The 18,303-nt window shown below is 41.3% G+C and overlaps 2 protein-coding genes across 3 annotated transcripts in view; one reads left to right on the top strand and one right to left on the bottom strand.

The window, feature by feature from the left end:
• The window catches only part of mapk8ip2 (mitogen-activated protein kinase 8 interacting protein 2), a 32,101-nt gene extending 20,748 nt beyond the window's left edge, over window positions 1-11,353 (top strand). The window contains exons 5-14 of one of the 2 annotated variants that reach the window (XM_023293178.3): window positions 199-300; window positions 842-3,083; window positions 3,991-4,199; window positions 4,822-4,897; window positions 6,488-6,660; window positions 6,746-6,855; window positions 6,953-7,075; window positions 7,174-7,244; window positions 7,338-7,436; window positions 8,771-11,353. In XM_023293178.3, coding sequence (XP_023148946.2) covers window positions 199-300; window positions 842-3,083; window positions 3,991-4,199; window positions 4,822-4,897; window positions 6,488-6,660; window positions 6,746-6,855; window positions 6,953-7,075; window positions 7,174-7,244; window positions 7,338-7,436; window positions 8,771-8,843 — 3,278 coding nt within the window. In that variant the 3' untranslated portion in view covers window positions 8,844-11,353. Of the gene's footprint in view, window positions 1-198; window positions 403-841; window positions 3,084-3,990; window positions 4,200-4,821; window positions 4,898-6,487; window positions 6,661-6,745; window positions 6,856-6,952; window positions 7,076-7,173; window positions 7,245-7,337; window positions 7,437-8,770 lie in introns of both variants that reach the window. The other variant, XM_023293177.3, reaches the window with a different exon arrangement.
• Window positions 11,347-15,756, bottom strand: arsa (arylsulfatase A). The gene is made up of 8 exons (XM_023293179.3): window positions 15,458-15,756; window positions 14,221-14,461; window positions 13,923-14,141; window positions 13,526-13,695; window positions 12,910-13,034; window positions 12,350-12,477; window positions 12,160-12,262; window positions 11,347-12,067 (listed from the first exon to the last, which is right to left on the bottom strand). The coding sequence occupies exons 1-8, from the start codon at window positions 15,676-15,678 to the stop codon at window positions 11,772-11,774; spliced, it is 1,503 nt and encodes a 500-aa protein (XP_023148947.1). The 5' UTR covers window positions 15,679-15,756; the 3' UTR covers window positions 11,347-11,771.
• Between the last annotated feature and the right edge of the window lie 2,547 nt (window positions 15,757-18,303).

Genomic DNA, 18,303 nt, shown 5'->3' with positions numbered 1-18,303 from the left:
TTAATGTAAAATAATCATCTTTGCTGTGTCCATGAAATTGTCAAGAACCTGTCAGATTGGATTGAACAGTATTTAAAGGTTCTTCTCTCAATATTTTAAAGAGTTTCCTTTGTGAAGCAACTGTCTTTCATGATATCTTTAGGTAATATGAACCGCATGCATTGCAAAGAGTTAGAAAATAAATATTTCTTCTTCTAGGTCGTCTGTCTCCAACCCACTCGTGTCTGGAGGATGGTAGCCATGTGACGGGCCAATGCCCAGCATCTCCAGTCTCCCAGGCCCCAGTGTCTCAGAGCAAAGGTACTCCCCTAAAACAGGCAGGGGAGGGCGGGAACCCCCAGTCTCCTCATAGGCCCCTCCTCTGCGACATGGAGGGCAACAGGCGGGAGAGGCCCGAATACGGTAACAAGAAGGCCGACCCAGCAGGCTTAGAGCTCATCCCATTGACATCAGTGTTATGTAGTGCTGTGATGTGAAATGATGTGATGTGAATTTGAATTCAGTGATACAAAAGTTCAGCAAAATACTGCCGTACAAACCAACCTGCACTCAACCACTACCTAAGACTTTCAATTTGTATGTTTTTAATAAGGAGGAGTTTGCTGAACTTGCTCATCCTACATCCTATTTTCCACCTATGAACTAGTAAATAACTTGCTTTTCTAATCATGCTTTCTTTTCATCTTCTCTCTTTAACTGTTGATGTGACCTCCTCCAGTCCTCTGACCTGTCTCTTTCTTCCATTCTCGTAATCATCTCCTTCATAATCATCTGTGCCGTGCTTTACTGTCAGTCTCTTATGTCCTTTCTTGTTTCTTCTCCTTTTTTTTTATCATCACAGGCTCATTTGGTCAACACAAGTCCCACCCATGCACTGGTGATGTGACTGAGTTAAAGGCAGACCCTTCAATCCAGCCAACCAGAGTACCCTCCGTAGACGAGCACTCCCAGTGTTCGGACACGGAGGTGGACCATGACCTCAACAGCGACCACAACCACAAACACTCGAACCGTCGTGCCACAGACACCTACACAATCACCAGCGAGTCAGGTATGGAGCCGGAGAATGACCTCGACCCTGATGGAACCAGTCGCTGCCTGTCATCCACTGCACCCATGGGAGGTAATGATGGCGCCGACACGCCCTTGTCTGATGAGGAGCTGGACAAGGACTTTGAAGTGGAGTTCATGTGTAAGGAGACCTATGATATGGTGTGTAAGGAGAATCAGTCGTCATATGTGGAATTCCCCTCGATCGAACCCTCTGAGCCTGCATCCTTCTCCAGCTATCTGTCGTCTAGCCGTTCAGAAGCTCTCGACCGGTCCAACAGTTCAGACACTCAAGCAGCTTCAGCAATGGAGGCAGCAGCTAATGACTCCACCTCTCCGTCCTCAGACCCAGGGATAGCAGACATGAACCAGCGGGGTTATGTGACTTCAGACCAGGACAAGGACCTCAGCTCTCCGGGCTCTGACTCTGACATTGAAGGTGAGCTGGAGGCAGCGTTTGCTTGTGGAGGTCCTGTTGCCTGCAACATGATTTCATCTATTTCAGAGACAGAGCTGGACCTGACTAGTGATGAGAGTAGCAGCGGGCGCTCATCCCACCTCACTAACTCCATTGAGGAGGCCAGTTCACCTACATCGGACCAGGAGCTGGACCCGGACACAGAGTTAGAGCAGGACAGTGGAATCGTTGGACTGAAAGCATCTCTGCTTCTGGGTCAGCCTGATCCAATTAAAGAAGGCTCTCCTCTACCCTCTCCTTCCCCTTTACCCTCACCCACTATCGCTACACCCTCCCCTATTGACTCACCTATCTTACCTCCTGAGTCCTACGATGATGGCCAAGCTCTGATGGGGCTGCAGAATGTGGATGATGAGCTGTCCTGCGAGCACCAAGCTGACCCAGATGAGACTCTGCCTCCGGCTCAGTGCTGTGAGGACAGTCTTTCTAGACAGATGGTTCTCCAGATAGAACCAGACCACAGCCTGGAGAGCTTCAAACGCTCTTTCTACCTGCCAGTGGGACCCAGGCTAATGCCAAGTGCAGATGAATATGATGGAACAAGTGAGGGAGACTCAGAGTCGGAAAGTGAAGATGACCTGAGTGAGAACTCAGACTCACCCTGGCTGCTTAGCAACTTAGTGAACAGGATGATTTCAGAAGGCTCGTACCCAATCAGCTGTCCGGAGGACTGTTTCAAGAGAAAGGTGTCTGTGTCTGACACCATCTCACCATCGTCAGACATTGGAGATGGAGATGGTTTCAATGATGAGGACCAAGAAAAGAAAGCAGGGATGGAGGGATCAGAAGAAGGAGAGAAGGGAGATGAAGAGTATAGGATGGAGACAGGAATGAGGAGTAGGAATGTGGAGTCTTCGAAAGAAGGAGCAGTGATAAATCCACGTCTTTATATGAGCAACCCAACTGGCGACACCATAACCCCGCTGATTTTAGAGCGCTGTGCAAACAATGAGAGGGGAACCACAGATTTCAACTCCTGGAACACTGCTAAAGACTGTGACAAGAACTTCACAGAGAAACCATCGAAGAATGCAAGAAGACAGGTAGAAGATGACGAGCCCAATAACGATCTGATGATGCTGGAGGGAAGGAAGGATCTGGACTCACCCAGCCTTACAGAGAGCATTGTCAGTGACAAGGATGAAGGACGAGAAACTGAGCCCAGACCAACGAGTCGTTCCTCAGCGTCTCTCGAGCGCATCACCGAGGTTAAACACAGCCTGACACTTGATATACCCACCGCTCAGACCAACCGCTGCTTCAGCCTCACCTATTCCACAGACAACGATGAAGAGGAGGATGACGGGGACTCTTACCCATTCATTGGTGGCCTGAGAAAGCAGTCCTTTAGGGGTAGTGACTTAGAACTTGACAGTTCACCACCCATTGATTCCAGTGTGCAAGATCATCCTTTTACTGAGCAAGACCTCCCACTGTGTGAGAAAGACCTGATTCTGAGGCAGCCAAATGAAGATGATGGACTGGCCTACGACTCCATGAAGTACACGCTAGTGGTGGATGAGAATACAACACTGGAACTAGTCAGCCTCAGAAGGTATGCTGACAGTATGTTTGCAGGCTACAAAAAGAATTATACAAATAATATAAAAATTATATGAATTTCTTCCAGGTGTTAAGTAACCATTACAATATATTCTGTGTCCCTTCTATTAACCACGTGACACCCAACAGTTTCTGGGTAATTTTTGCTCCCATCACATTTTTAATCACTGTTGGCTCATTTCTCACTGCAGTATATAGTACTGCACTTCTATGGAAACAGCACAATCAGGGCTACAAGTAGAGACTCAAAAAGGCATTTTGTGCACAACAACAATATATATTATTATTATAATGCCATAAATCATAGAAAGAAAAAACAAACCTAAATTTCTTTAATTTTTGATTCCACCAACGCTGCCAAAAAATCAGGTTCTGCCAGGTGGTACCATGACAGTAAATAAAATGTAGACTCTAGATGCTGTAGGTATTTTCCTACTTACACCTACACTTAATTTGTTATCTGTTCCATCTAAACACAGCCTGCCCACAGCCTGAGTCTCTGATTTTTTTTATCTTGTGACTGTTGGTCGCAGTTTAAATAGCTCATAGCTAATAGCTTCTTGGTTGTGCTGAGAAGCGCAGAAGTTTCTGTTCTTTACAGTATCTGGTTAGTGTAAATTACTTGATTTTGGCAAATATTCAAATGAGACATGTCGAATAATTGGATTTTTGATTAAATATCAAACATTTAAGCTACGTTTTAGCATATATTCCCAGTGGAACCGGATGTCACGCACAAGTAGGTTATGGACTGTTGTAAAGTTGAGAACCTGATGATTCTTTCAGTTTTCACAATTTCTGGCTCTGATAAATGGGGGTTTAGAGGTGTAATTGATCATGTATTCTTACATCACTAATGATTGTCAAGCTTTAAATTGAAATTTTAATCTGACTCCCAGATGCACCTCCGTTTTGAGTGATGACAGTGAGCTTTCAACTCTATGTGATGAGGAGCCTCTGGGAACAGGTGAGGTTGGATACGGTCGTGATGATGAAGACGTGAGGCCAGAACTTCTCAGCTCTTCTGAAGACTCCTCTCCTGAGGCTGACCTCCCATTCTCCAAGAAGTTCCTCAACGTGTTCGTCAACAGCACCTCCCGTTCCTCCAGTACGTCACACACGGCTATTCTGTTAGACATTTCGGGAAAAGTGATTATTCGGATTTCTGGCTGACAGACAAGAAAACTGAGACCACTCTTAAGTCTGTTCAATAAGTATGAAACTGTTAGCATAAAGAATAGAAGCAGTGGGAAACAGCTAGCAGTCACGTTATTGCTAAAATTATCCCCTCCGAGTCCTAAGAATGAATATACTGCCTTAAGGTTTAACACATCACTGACAACATGATGCATTAACATGTGAGCTAAATGTGGCAGGGTGCCCACACATTGCCTATGGGAGGGCTCTGGTTCCCAGTACATCATCAATCAGTGCTCAGGCTTCAAGATTCATATCTCTAATGAAGGGTGATTTGCATAATAAAAAGCTCATTATAAATGCTTTCATTTCAATTTTTTTTTTTTACATTTCCAGTTAGCGCTTCATTTACAGTTCCTCACAGCAGGTTTTACACGAGAAATGTTCCCCAGCAAATAACAAGATAGGGGAAAGTAGTTCAAATTCATTTTAAAAGTAATTCAGTGTACTTTATTTGGGATGTTTATTACTGTATTTATAAAGCAGTTTGTAAGGTATAGTGACAGTGTAACTTATGTCTGTTTCTCATGCAGGCACAGAATCCTTTGGACTTTTCTCCTGTACTATAAATGGAGAGGAGAGGGATCAGACACACAGAGCAGTCTACAGGTAAGACAACCTACAGGGACATCTGTCGTTTTTAACCAAAGGGCAGCAGTAGGAGATATTTTGATGATCGCACAAAGCAATTAATAAGAAGAAAATTGAAAAAATAACAGTTATTTTCAGTGTTTCTAGAAATGGCACACGGGAATTAATTGAAATAAAGGAGTTAGTTCCAATTTTATAACCAATGTTAGCAATTGAATGTGTTACCATGCTTTTGTCCAAAGGCCACAGCATAGATTTAGGGTATAAATAATAATCACATCTGAAAGAGACATACAAAAGAGAAAAAGCTACATGTGCCTCATTGATATACACATCCATGTTGAGCTCTTTGTCCTCCTCTTCCCTCCCCATCATCCTTCTCTACCAGCTGTTCGTCTCTGCCTCCTCCCCACTGGGAGTCACATGAAACCCTAACAAGATGCTTCCTAATCCAATACAAAAAGTATATGTAGCTTATTTTACATTTAAAGCTCAGCTTCAGAACCCACAGGAAAGTTTCTGCAATGACAAAAGATTCAGCTTGCAAACCTTTATTTTATGAAAAATTTGAAGCTTCCTTTCAAGTGATGCAGCAAAAATATGCTTCCACTCAGTGGTTCACCTGCTGTCTGATAAGCCGGCCTAATACAGATTCTATAGTCCTAAACCACCTGGATTATTCAGGTTTAGCTGCTCCCTCTCTGGATGAGTTCATCAATTTAAAATCTACTGCAAACAGCTACTTTAGGTGCAGCAGGGAGGGACTGCACTATTCTATGCAGGAAATCTGCATTTATTCAGACCATGTAACGTTTCAGAGCCTCACATCAAATGGATTTCAATACCAAAATCAATTAGAAAGTCCACGCCCTATTATTCATTTAACTATGCTTTAATTAAATTATTAATTTAAAATCAACAATGTCTTCTTTCATCTTTAACACGTATAATAGATATAATCATATTATATACACAGTATTTAACTCTATTGAACTAACCTGTATATGGTTTTATTACAGCATAGGTTGTTATAACTGCTGTCCTCTATTTGGTATTATTAGATAACCAACAACATCAGACGGCAGGGCTGCTGATTAAAATAAACCTTTTGGCTAACACTGGTGCATTTACAATTAATTAACATTATGCATTTGGGAGAAAAAAGCCAGTGTGTAGATAAACAAACCAATATTTCTTTGTTTGATTTCATCTCTTTGTTGTTTGCTGTGGGGGGTCATCGTCCACTCATGTTCACGAGGAGGGCTGATGTCCTAGTTACAGCTGGACTTTAGAGCTGCATGGTGCTAATAATAATAATAACAGCAGGCACAGAGAGAAGACCTGCATGTTCCTCATTTGTATACACATGCGTGCTGTGGATGTGTGATTACATACTTCATTCAGTATGTCCCCACATTTAGAGCTCTTTGTCCTCTTCCCTCTCCATCATCCTTCTCTGCCAGCTGTTCTCTGTCTCCTCCCCACTGGGAGTCACGTGAAACCCAAACAAGATGCTTGCCAATCAAATGAAGTGTTATGGAAGCGGGGATGCTATGTAATGATGCTACCTTTAAACACAGCCCGTCGCTGCTCTGCTGCCCTCTGCAGGTTTATTCCCAGACATGCGGATGAGCTGGAGCTGGATGTGGACGATCCTTTATATGTAGAGGAAGAGGAGGATGACTACTGGTACAGAGGCTATAACATGCGGACTGGAGAGAGGGGGATCTTCCCTGCTTTCTACGCTCATGAGGTCATAGGCCAGTCCAAGGAGTTGTTGGGTGAGTGGAACGAAAACGATGCACGTCTTTTGTTCTGTGCTGGTGTAAATTTCAGAAGAGTCACTCTTTCTATGACACCATGTAGGAATGAAAAGGAATCCGGCGTGGATGGAGACGTTCAGCGTTCAGTTTTTAGGATCTGTGGAGGTACCTTATCACCAAGGCAACGGCATTCTCTGTGCGGCCATGCAGAAGGTAAGAAAAGCAGAAGAACATCACTCACACACAACAGACAATCATACACAGCATGGACCATTAAAGCGTATTTGTTTTGACGTATTTTCTCTGTTAGATTGCAATATCGAGGAAACGGACGGTACATGTGCGGCCTCCCTCTCTCTGTGAGTTGGAGATTAGCTTGCAAGGAGTCAAACTAATCATGAGCCTGGAGGACGAATACGACACCCTTGATGAGGTAAATAAACAAATCAATCAGATGATCCCTTCGGTGTGGAATAATACTGCACTGATACATCTTCTGTTCCGTCTCTGCGTCTCTCTCTCCATCTTTAGTACGACAGATGTAGTCACTTCTTCCAGATGAAGAACATCTCGTTCTGCGGTTGCCATCCGAGGAACAACTGGTAAACAAACTAGCACTATCCTCTGCCGTCCTGCTACCAGCGTACAGTGAGACAGCTGACTGATTGCATCACATTGTTTTTATCTCTCCGCAGCTACTTTGGCTTCATCACTAAGCATCCAATGCTGAACAGATTTGCTTGCCATGTGTTTGTATCCCAGGAGTCCATGCGACCTGTAGCAGAGTGTGTTGGGTAAGTGCAGATTATTGTTATTACTGCAATATTAACAAATGGATACAAAGAGATGATAACAACTGTATCTGTTTGGCAGTTACAGTGTAAGTCATGTCTAATTTGATGTTACTTCAGTTAAACTACAAATGCTCTGTCAAGATTTGTTGAAATAAAAACACTGAAAACTAACTGGGTCAATATATAATTGAGGGACTTTTGAAGTTCATGGGTATATCTTACATACGTTTTTATTAAAAGTGGAAAAAAAATGTTTTTTGTTAATTATGATCATGACTTTACAAATTCCATAATTATTTATTATGGAAACAATCACATTAATAAAAAATGGCTGGATATCACTAAAATGTCAACTAAATAACCGTCCATATTTAATAACAACCACCTTCTAAATAGCTAAACAATAGAAAATGAGCTGATTCAAAAATAGTTTTGATTGTGTTCTTTTTATTAAGTTGAGATAATCATGACAGATATTTCTTTTATGGCAATATATCAAATTTTATATGGAAAACAATAAATTGTATCTGTGTCCGAGAAATCACTTTCAACTAAGTTCCCCATTACAAAAACACCTCTGGAGGAAGTGTGTTAATTCCAGATCACATGACCTGCTCCACATGATGTCATTTCCTCCTGAAGAAAAGACTGGCCAGACTCCAAGGCTTTCTGAGTTATTTAATATAAAGTAGTCCACAGGTTTACTACAATACCTTTATAAATAACTTTCAATTTCAATTTTACTCAATTATATATATAATATTTAGAAGAATCTTTCTGTAAAAATGCCATGTGGTGTTTGGTTATAGGTGGCCATGTTGATTTTAGGCCTGAAAACAGCAAAAATGTCAACTATGATACAAAAAGTCCCGCAATTACATACTGACCCAACTATTCACCTGCACATGATATTTAAAATGCTCTTTAAAGGTTTTCTATTGTCAAAGTCTGGATTTAAGTGCATCTTTACTCCAAAACACTGTCAACTGATGCAGGATCAGGATTTATTTTGCACATGAGCCTTATATGTTCATGAGGTTAAATGATTATAGACCTATTTATCTATACTGGGTCTGAATAATTAAACATGCAGATCCTTCACTGTCTGAGTATAGGATGGGCAGATTCAGCCTCTCATCCTGCTCTCTCAGTACACCCAGCCACAAGCTACTTGAAAAAAACACTTGTGATCTAGAATTTTCATGAGCATTACGTTTACTGATTCTGTATTTTTGGTAAATTTCTTGGGAAACAGAATGACAGGGCAAAATTAAATCTAATAATATCTAATATAAGATCAATGTTTAGTTCTCATATGACCATCTTTTCTGCAGACGAGCCTTCCAGGAGTACTACCAGGAACATCTGGAGTATGCCTGCCCCACCGAGGATATCTACCTGGAGTAAGAAGAGTTGCCATGACAACCTTCTTCCTCTACAGCTTGTGTATGTTCATCAAGTTTGCCACCAGAGGGTGTTGTCAGTGGGGGGTATTTTTCTCACTCCATTGTAAAATACTCTTCTGTGTCCTCTAAAACTGGGATTCCTCATTTCTACAGTATGCTAGGCATCTGACTGATTTCATTCATCCCTCTCTCTTTTGTTTATTTCCATGATGTCGACGAATTGATTGCCTGTTTCTTTTATCTTTTCTATGATATAAAAACTAAGACGCTGAGCACCTGTTTATTTAAAGGTTCCTCTTTTGAAATGAAAACAATATACCTACTACTGCTGTATCACTTTTCAATGCATGGCTAGTAGGGTTACTGCACACAGACACACGAGAAACACACATATCCAAGTGAATGGCAAGCAGCTCAACAATCAGCAAAGGGACCGATGGTGTAGAATCAAGAGGTCGGCGTTTGAAATAACTGTAAATATATTTTTGTTCAATTCTGACAAACAGCTCATTTGATTTCTACTGATAGTGACATTGGAGCGAAGTAGAGAAGAGTACAGTGAGTGGTCCTTGGTTCAAGCTTACCCCTGTGTTGCGTACAAAACATATTGTGTGTTGTAAATACATGTATAGAAAGTAGACATACAGGCGCCTCATCCAGACTAATTAAGAAACGCTCACAGCTGATGGTCGGGATTTTGTTCTTACTTTTGATGTGGGTAGTAATGACTCACTCTGATGGGAGTAACTGCAGGTGTAAGAGAGTTTCGGAGAGTTGACTTGGAATGAACTTTGAATGTCGGTAGCTCTGCAGATATTTTATTCAGCTTGGATTAGGTGCAGTAACTGTCAGCAAATTTTTGGAATGATACGACAGAACCATTTCACTTTTGTCCAGTCCTCAAAGTTGCACTGCTTGTTGACCTTTACCGTGGAGAGCTTTCATAGCAGATCACCCAACTGTTAAACTTGTGAATCATAGATCACCGTATCCTTTGCTGTGACGGATGTGACTTTTAGGTCGAAGAAAGCTGAGGTTCTCTGACAAGCCATATTCCCACATCTCTGACTGTTTAACCCTGGTTTTCAGTGACGTACTAGTCTCCGTTTTCTTTTGACTTGGCGGTTTCAACGAGGGAAAAGGAACGACTAGATCGACCAATAGCTGCACATCAGTGTGCCTACTGTACAGCGAGTGTCCTGCTAATTCTTGGTCCTGGTATCACAGTGGAATCAAACCTTTAATCAAGCATTAAAAGGGAGGTTTTATAGTTATGTAAATGATTAGATTTTCATTTCTAAGTACGGTGGATTAAAGGGGCGACGAAATGATCCCACATTTATTTATTGGTTTTAGTCTTATCAAAAGGTTAAAGCATCATTCACGTTACACATGAACCTACTATGGGGTTGTAGTATCATACCACAGCTTACAGTCTAGCACCTTATTATAGAGAAGGGGGTATATTTAGAAAATGCGGCAGTCACTACTGTCGTCTGTTATCTCAAATTTCAGGCTTTGAGGTTTACCGCCCCCAGCCATCCCTGTCGTCCTTTCAGACACTGATGAGCATCTTGTTCTGCTGCTTTCAGTCACAGTTCCACAATGCATCCGATCTGCAGGATCTCAGTGTTAAAAGTTCACTGAATGTTGATATGGCAGGAGGGAGGTTATTATCTACATATGTATCGCTGTAAGTTAGGTCATGTATATACAATAGCAAATCTAAGATAGTGCTGTGTCCTTTATGTTGAGTATGTTATTGAAATGAATATGTACATTAAAAAGAAATTTTAAAAAAAGATCACATCGAGACGAAAAACCCCAAAAAGAAAAAAACCACATAAATATCTGATCTGCAATAATTTTATTTCAGTGTCTTACGTTTCGACACGAGGTGTTATCTCAGTCTCTGTCACACGGGTGGCGTTTGGGTTCCTGCCAACTCCATAACTCTCCACAGACAGGCTTCAGCTGCACATTTAGGGCACATTTGTGAGATGTGACATCACTAGTGTGTGACAAACCCACCACATTACTGACCAATCTGCTGTTAGAGCTGAATAGTGACTGAGTCAGCTGCCACTGGAAAACTATTATTGTGTCTTGCCGATTATAGTAATCGCCTTTGAGCTCCAACAGTGTGACCCATCTCTGATCTGTATCTATTTGCTTCTGATTATGTTTTTCTATCTTGTTACAGCCTAGTTGAAATCCTTTCTTTTCACACAGCTACACAAAAACAACCTCTGAGGATGATCTAGTCCCATATAGCCGCTGAGAAATACATTAACAGTTAAACCAACTTCTGACTTTATTACTTTAACAAGATTCTTCACTGTATACCTAGAGCAAAACAGTATGTGACAGAACAAACATATCCTATCTTGTATCTTTAAAAACAAGGACTTGTAAAATTCAAGGGAAAACAAAGAAAAAAATGACAAAAAAATCACTCTGCCTTGTCATGGGTTTGGTCTTATGAATAAAATATATGCTTGATGTCCAAAACATGTATTATTGTCTTTATTGTTCTTTTACTTTTGATTGTATTTGTGATTGAAATCAGCTGTGAAACATTTGCACTTCAATATATACATATACGTTTTTGATTGCGAGGAATAATGGGGTGGAAAATATCTTTTCAAGTAGCAGAAGTCAGGAAAAATACAGTACTTTGTTATTCATTAGTGCGAAATGTAGCTAAACATTAAGAAAATCATCTCCTCACTGAGGAAACACATTGTAATATTACTTTTCAGTAAGTGCAGTAATTCAAGCTTAAGTGTCCACAAGAAAGCAGTAAAGCATAATTTGAAAATCGGTATCACAACCTTGCGTTTTCACCAAGGAGTGTAAAAGTAAAATCAGATCTGTACCTCCAGTCTTTTCCACGCTGTCTTCACAGCAGCTGTGATGATTTGTCCCGTCAACAATGGCAGCAGCTGGGTCTGGGGCTGCACTGAGGGTTGCAGCAAGGCGCCAGGTTCGGGTCTGTTCCCTTTGATATCTGGCTCTCTCCAAACACCATGGAGGCTTCAAACTTCTCCTTGACGTTCTTGATCTGCTCCAGCACAGCCTGGATGTCGGGTCTTCCCTCCAAGTAAAGAGGGTAGTTCTCTGAAGGATCAGCCTCCAGGTCATACATCACAGGGGGGTCGTGGGCTTTGAGAACAGCGAACGCTGGGCAGTCTTGGTCTGGAGTGGAACCGCTGTGGGTGGCACCTTATGCAGAAAATATGAACAAGCAGGAGTCAAAACTCGTTTAGCTTTGAGTGTGTGATGATGCTTTTTATTGTGTTTATGTAGCATACAACCTCTTGTGTAGAAATGGGCCTTGTACTTCCCCAGCCGGAGAGCAAACAGGCCGTATTTCTCACTGGGGTCTGTCGGGTAGAACATCATCGTCTCCCTTTTACTCTGCAAAACAAGGATTAAGCATAAAATATGCATCAGCCTGCTTGTCACATTGCTTCAGTCTGTACCTGTGAGGTATAATATCACTACCTTTCCTTGGTTGATGAGGATATCTGTCATATCGACTCCATCCAGCATCACCTGAGGTAGCGTAGCTCCTGCCAGGCCTGCGATGGTGGGGAGGATATCTAGAGTGCTGGCCATCTCATGAGTCACACCTTAAGAAAAAGTGCAAAAACAGCAGCAGTGATGACTAAAAGGGTCATGCTTTCCATTCATTCCATCATACTCAATGCAAAAGGACACTAGTTGATCTTAGGAACACATGAAATCAGAGCGTAATGATATGCTACTGGTCAGCAGTAAAGCTTAGCATATGTGGGGTCAATATATAACTGCAGGACTTTTTGTAACATAGTTGACAGGTATCATAGTTGACATTTTTGCTGTTTCCAGGCCTAAAATCAACATGGCCGCCTATAACCAAACACCATATGGCATTTTTACAGAAAGACTCTTCTAAATATTATATATACAATTGAGTTTACGCTTTCTGCTTGCTACTGTAACAGCAGAATGTCCCCTTATGGATGAATGAAGTAGTTCTATTCTATTCTATTCTATTCTATTCTATTCTATTCTAGGCTGACCTGGCCTGATGGTTCCTGGCCAGTAGGCGATGGCTGGCTCTCTCATGCCCCCCTCATACGTGGTACCTTTTCCACATTTCAGAGGACCAGAATTACCTCCGCGGGACATACGCATCAGTTCAGGGCTACACACACACACACACACAGGCACACAGAAATAAATAAATAACGCATCATTGTACACAACACAATAGAGGCAATATCATAAGAAGGCAATAAATCTAACATAAAAGAGGCTAAGGAGATTATATAACTTGACCTTCGAAAAGAGGGAAAAGACACGACTGTACCACAGCTCTGGGGGAGAGGATTAGATGTCAGCATTAGATATTAAAGTCAAAAACCCTGTGAGCTTGAATCACGTTTCTCCTCATAATCCTCTTTAAATTATTCAATAAAAACTGAAATGGGCTACAAAGCACATGCAGTACAAACATATAAATCCCTTTAACCTTAGCTATCGTTAATAAAGGCTTCTCTGCCGTTAGGAGCAACTTAGCGCTCAGTGGCTTATCGAAGGACGCTTTGGGTTGTGGAGGGGTAAGAGATCAGTCCATCGGTTGATAACCTGTACTACCACCTGAGCCACAGGAATAAAGCAGAACAGAAAACCAACCCATTATCAGATGTAAAGAAGACCAGTGTGTTGTTGATCATTCCTGTCTCCTCCAGAGTTGCCAGCAGGTTTCCTATAGTGTTGTCAAGCTCCAACAGAGCGTCTCCAAATGGACCCCTTAAAGACCGACCGGCTGCCCCTGGGCCTGCATACTGAGGGTAGTGGGTGTGCTGTAGGAGGAAGTAGAAGAAAGTGCAGTTATAGTATCATTTACTGTCTCGTTTCACTAAGTTACCACAATCCATCTACAGGAGGTTGACAACATTGCGGGCTTTCTTGTTTTAAAAATTCATTTTTAAATTAATTTTTTGTCTGGGCTTATCAGAAGAACGTTCAGGTTCTACATTGATTGAAGTATGTTTTTGTTATTCTATCACATTGTATTTTTATTGCTCACATGTGATGGATAGTAGAGGAAGAAAGGTTGCTTTTTCTTGGCTGATGTGGTAATGAAGTTGGTTGCAAAGTCACTGTATGCTCTTTCCAAGTCGAGGAAGTTGACTGGTTGCTGCTTGATGACCTCGTTGTGCATCAGTGGGACAGTTACAGTGCCAACATCACACATTCCAAAACACTTCACATCTGGAGGGAAGCAAGTCAGGTTCCAGCAGGGGCCCTGGGAAACAAATAGGGAGACAGATGAACAGATAACAGTAAGGATATTGCAGAAAAGGAATGTCGTGAGGCTCACTGACCATGTCATGGGAGTATGGGATCCCCAGGTACTGGTCAAACCCCTGTTTGGTTGGGAGAAACATCCCATTGGCCCCAAATCCTAAGTGCCACTTCCCTACGGCGGCAGTAGCGTAGCCCAGAGGTTTCAACACTTCAGCAATGGTGGTCTCATTCAGAGGAAGACCGCCTCTAGAGCCTGGATACAACACTCCTGGGTAGACACCTGAGCGGGTCTGATAGCGGCCTGTCAGCAACGACGCCCTGCACAGAAATTATTACAAAATAGGTTAAATAAGAGAGTGAAGGAGGATTGGAAGACTGCCACTGTGAACACTCTGTTGTTTCACCAAATAAGGAGGCCTAAGAAAGGAAAGTACTGTGTCAAATGGAAGAATAATGGATAGCTGTAGAACAAGTGAAGCAGAATTAACCACTTTTATTGAATATTTAACCAAGAAGCTGCAGGTTATCTTCTGATTCTCAGCTAAAGGAAGAGTTAAGGGAAACCTAACTGAGTGATAAATAATGTGTTTTTTCAACATTTCAATAATTTAAACCTGTCAGACAATTTCTGTAAACCTTTAACAGCATCTGAGACTCACTCTCAAAAATTTAGGAAACATTTATTGGAGTTGTGATGATTAAAAAAAAAAAAAAAAAAGGACATTTATGAGCATTTAAAAAAAAAAACTTGAGCAGGTTCAAACCAAAAACTACTATACTTAGATGGGTTAAATCTGAACTAGATTATCAAAGAGTAAGTTTGAAACACAGCCTCTGGCTTGAGGAATCTTTATTCTAATTGTAAAAAAAAAGGAGATTTTACAGGTACAATTTGTTATTTTCGATATACTGCCAAAAAAGAAATATCTGTCATGATTATCTCAATTTAATAAAAAGAACACAATCAAAACTATTTCTGAATCAGCTCATTTTATTATTGTTTAGCTAATTAGAAGGTGGTTGTTATTAAATTGGGACGGTTATTTAGTTGACATTTTAGTGATATCCAGTCATTTTTTTATTAATAAGTGATTGTTTCCATCATAAATGATTATCGAATTTGTAAATACATGATCACAATGAACATAAAAAACATTTTTTTTCACTTTTAATGAAAACGTATGCAGATATATCCCATGGACTTCAAACGTCCCTCAATTATATATTGATCCAACTGGTTTATCTGGTCGTGATAATTAGTTCCATGTAGACACCTAATTTTTGAAAGTAGGTCATGTGTATAAAGACAGACACCTGGACGGGCTGCAGACGGGGCTGGTGCAATAGAAATCAGTGAAGCGGAGTCCAGCTGCTGCCAGGCGGTCCAGGTTGGGAGTCAGTGAACTCGGGTGTCCGAAACAACCCAAATCCCCGAAACCCAAATCATCAGCGAACAGGAGGACAAAGTTCGGCGGTGAAGACGAGCAGGTGGAAAAAAGAAGAAGATTCAAAAAGGTGAGGAGGCGGAAATTCATCCTGTCTTCTGTTATCTTAGAAAAGATAAGAAACCGTCAGGTGAATAAAGAGGAACCAAAATAAAACGTCATGTGTTTTGCCGCGTAACGGGTCGCCTACTACTGACGTCACGCATAGCTAGGAAATGTAGTTTCACACATCTTGTTGGACTACAAAGCGCTGTTAAACCCAAAACTACAACGATAGTCAATGTTTTACAATACTAGGATTAATTTGAAGCTCAAAAATATTCCCAAAAGACGAAGGTTGTACTCTTCTGGCCTGTACAAAGTTGCTGTTTGCTGAATTCCGTTTATATCACAGTTGTGATTGACAATTTTTGTTGTAAATACAGTTTTTTTTAAGAATGAAAGACTTAAATAGCAGGTAAGATAATTAATTCCTCTGTATACTGAGTCTCAGTTGGGTGAGGTCTGATTGTTCGGAATCAATGCACCCGAATTTCAATTTCTGTTTTTTATTTCATGCGTTCCTGAAGAATTTGTGTGACAGAAAATTACAAAACTACAACTCTTAAGGAAAATATTGCTAAAATGCGTTTGATGGTACGTCAGATCTTCATTTTGAACCTTAATAGCAATTATTTACTATATATCTATTCGGCCCCTGTTTATGTTTAGTTGGAATTTTCTTCTTTTGCATTGTTTTATATTACATAAACTGACTACACAGAGTCAGAAATTCAAAGACTCACTTCAAGGGGTTTAACGTGAGGGAAATTGTTTGTGCTTTATTTATGATTTGGACCCTAGAGACATTTCTTAGGGAAGGCAGGGATTAAAGGATTCAGAGGCTTTACTGTCAAATGCAATACCAAGTTATCAGAGCACTGGAATACTCGGTTTCTCTACCTAGTGTTGTGATTCACCTTTTTTACAGAATTCACTCATTTAGACACACTCATCACTTGCATCTACTCATACACTCTCATGAACGAAATATGAATATACAAGAACAGTGCACAAAGGTGATGTATGAAAAAAAATATAAAAATGCATTTATGGTGTGGAAAAAGTTAAGATCTGTTTATACTTACTGAGGTAGGTAATGTTGAATTTACAAAGTGCAATGCAGAAAGGGCATGTGCAGAAGAAACTGTAAAAAATTATGTGCAATGATTTATGCTGCAAAGGTGCAACATGCAAAAAATGATGACATTTTGCTGGTTGTATCTGCTCAGCTGGACACTTGTGGCATAAGTACACGTGCTGCGAGCAAATGCTGCCAACTGTAGGAGGACAGAAACTGCCCAGAAAGTCCAGAGCTGTTTTTGCACCCTGCACATCTCATGTTTTGTCTGCCTCTTGACTAAAGTTGTTAGTCGGGAGCGCCTGCGGCTGAGTTTCCGTCCTCTGTGGCAACCTTGGTTCCTGCCACTGATTCGATCTGACATATGGTCAATTACGCAAACAAGAGGAGAAATAAATCACTGGTGCAGTGCCGCAGAAGCCACCAGTAGGAGTAGAAACAGACGTCACAGCTGATTTTGTGATGTAGAGAGAGAGAGTATACCTGTTTATTTATATATTCTCAGAACCATGGGTGGACAGGGAAAGAAAAGGAGGCCACTAGCTGCATTTCAATAAGCTGGCATTGTGTGTGACGGAGATGGAGAGATGACATAAGTAGATTGAACACATACTGCTGCTTATCACTGCAGACACCTGTGTGTGTGTGTGTGTGTGTGTGTGTGTGTGTGTGTGTGTGTGTGTGTGTGTGTGTGTGTGTGTGTGTGTGTGTGTGTGTGTGTGTGTGTGTGTGTGTGTGTGTGTGTGTGTGTGTGTGTGTGTGTGTGTGTGTGTGTGTGTGTGTGTGTGTGTGTATAGCTATCAGTTAGCTTGTATGCTGTCCAGCACCGCTGTTTAGCCATGGGGAAATAGATACTTTTTGATTTGCTATTCACTTTTACATGTCTCTACAGTACTGACCTACATTCGGCAGCCTCTGTGTTTGTGTGTGTGAGAGAGAGATGAGGGTAGGGGATAGGAAAGAGGAAATGGAGAGAATAGAAATAAAAATTTGAAAAGGGAAATGCTCTACAGCCATTGATGCAATTTTATAGACAGTTTTTTCATTTCCTGCTGCTACCTTCAATACCTTTTACATGCATGTCACACTCACCCAACCACCCACAGATGATTTTTAAATTAGTTTAGCTCTATATGTGTCATTCCATTGTGTGCGCGTATACAATCCTTGACCCACTGAACTAAGCAGAAGAGAGCAAACACACAAATGCACGGATACACGTGCGCACACGTAGAAGATAAGAGGGAACGGAGCTGCAGGAGAGACAAAGAAAACAACACAATCACTGGGAGCTTTTGAGGAAGTGCTTCGCTGCAGGAGTTCCCTTCATCTAATCTATTGAAACACTGAGCCCTGGAAACATCTCTGCAGGGAACAACATGGTTCCACAATCCCACAGGGGAGGTACTAACAGTCCTGCTTTCCCATAATTGAAGATCACAAATCTGTCGCTCTGTCCAGGTTAATAATGAATCAATCATTAGTCTAGGAGGTTGTAATGGAGCAGCAGCCATCATTTGGAGCCAATAATTGATAATGACTATTAAGATTTTGCCACCTCTAATGATTTGTGAGGGTGTTTTGCAGACAGCCCA

Source organism: Amphiprion ocellaris, chromosome 3, assembly GCF_022539595.1.
Source record: "Amphiprion ocellaris isolate individual 3 ecotype Okinawa chromosome 3, ASM2253959v1, whole genome shotgun sequence".
NCBI classification, from domain to species: domain Eukaryota; kingdom Metazoa; phylum Chordata; class Actinopteri; family Pomacentridae; genus Amphiprion; species Amphiprion ocellaris.
This window is presented reverse-complemented; position numbering and strand designations above follow the sequence as displayed.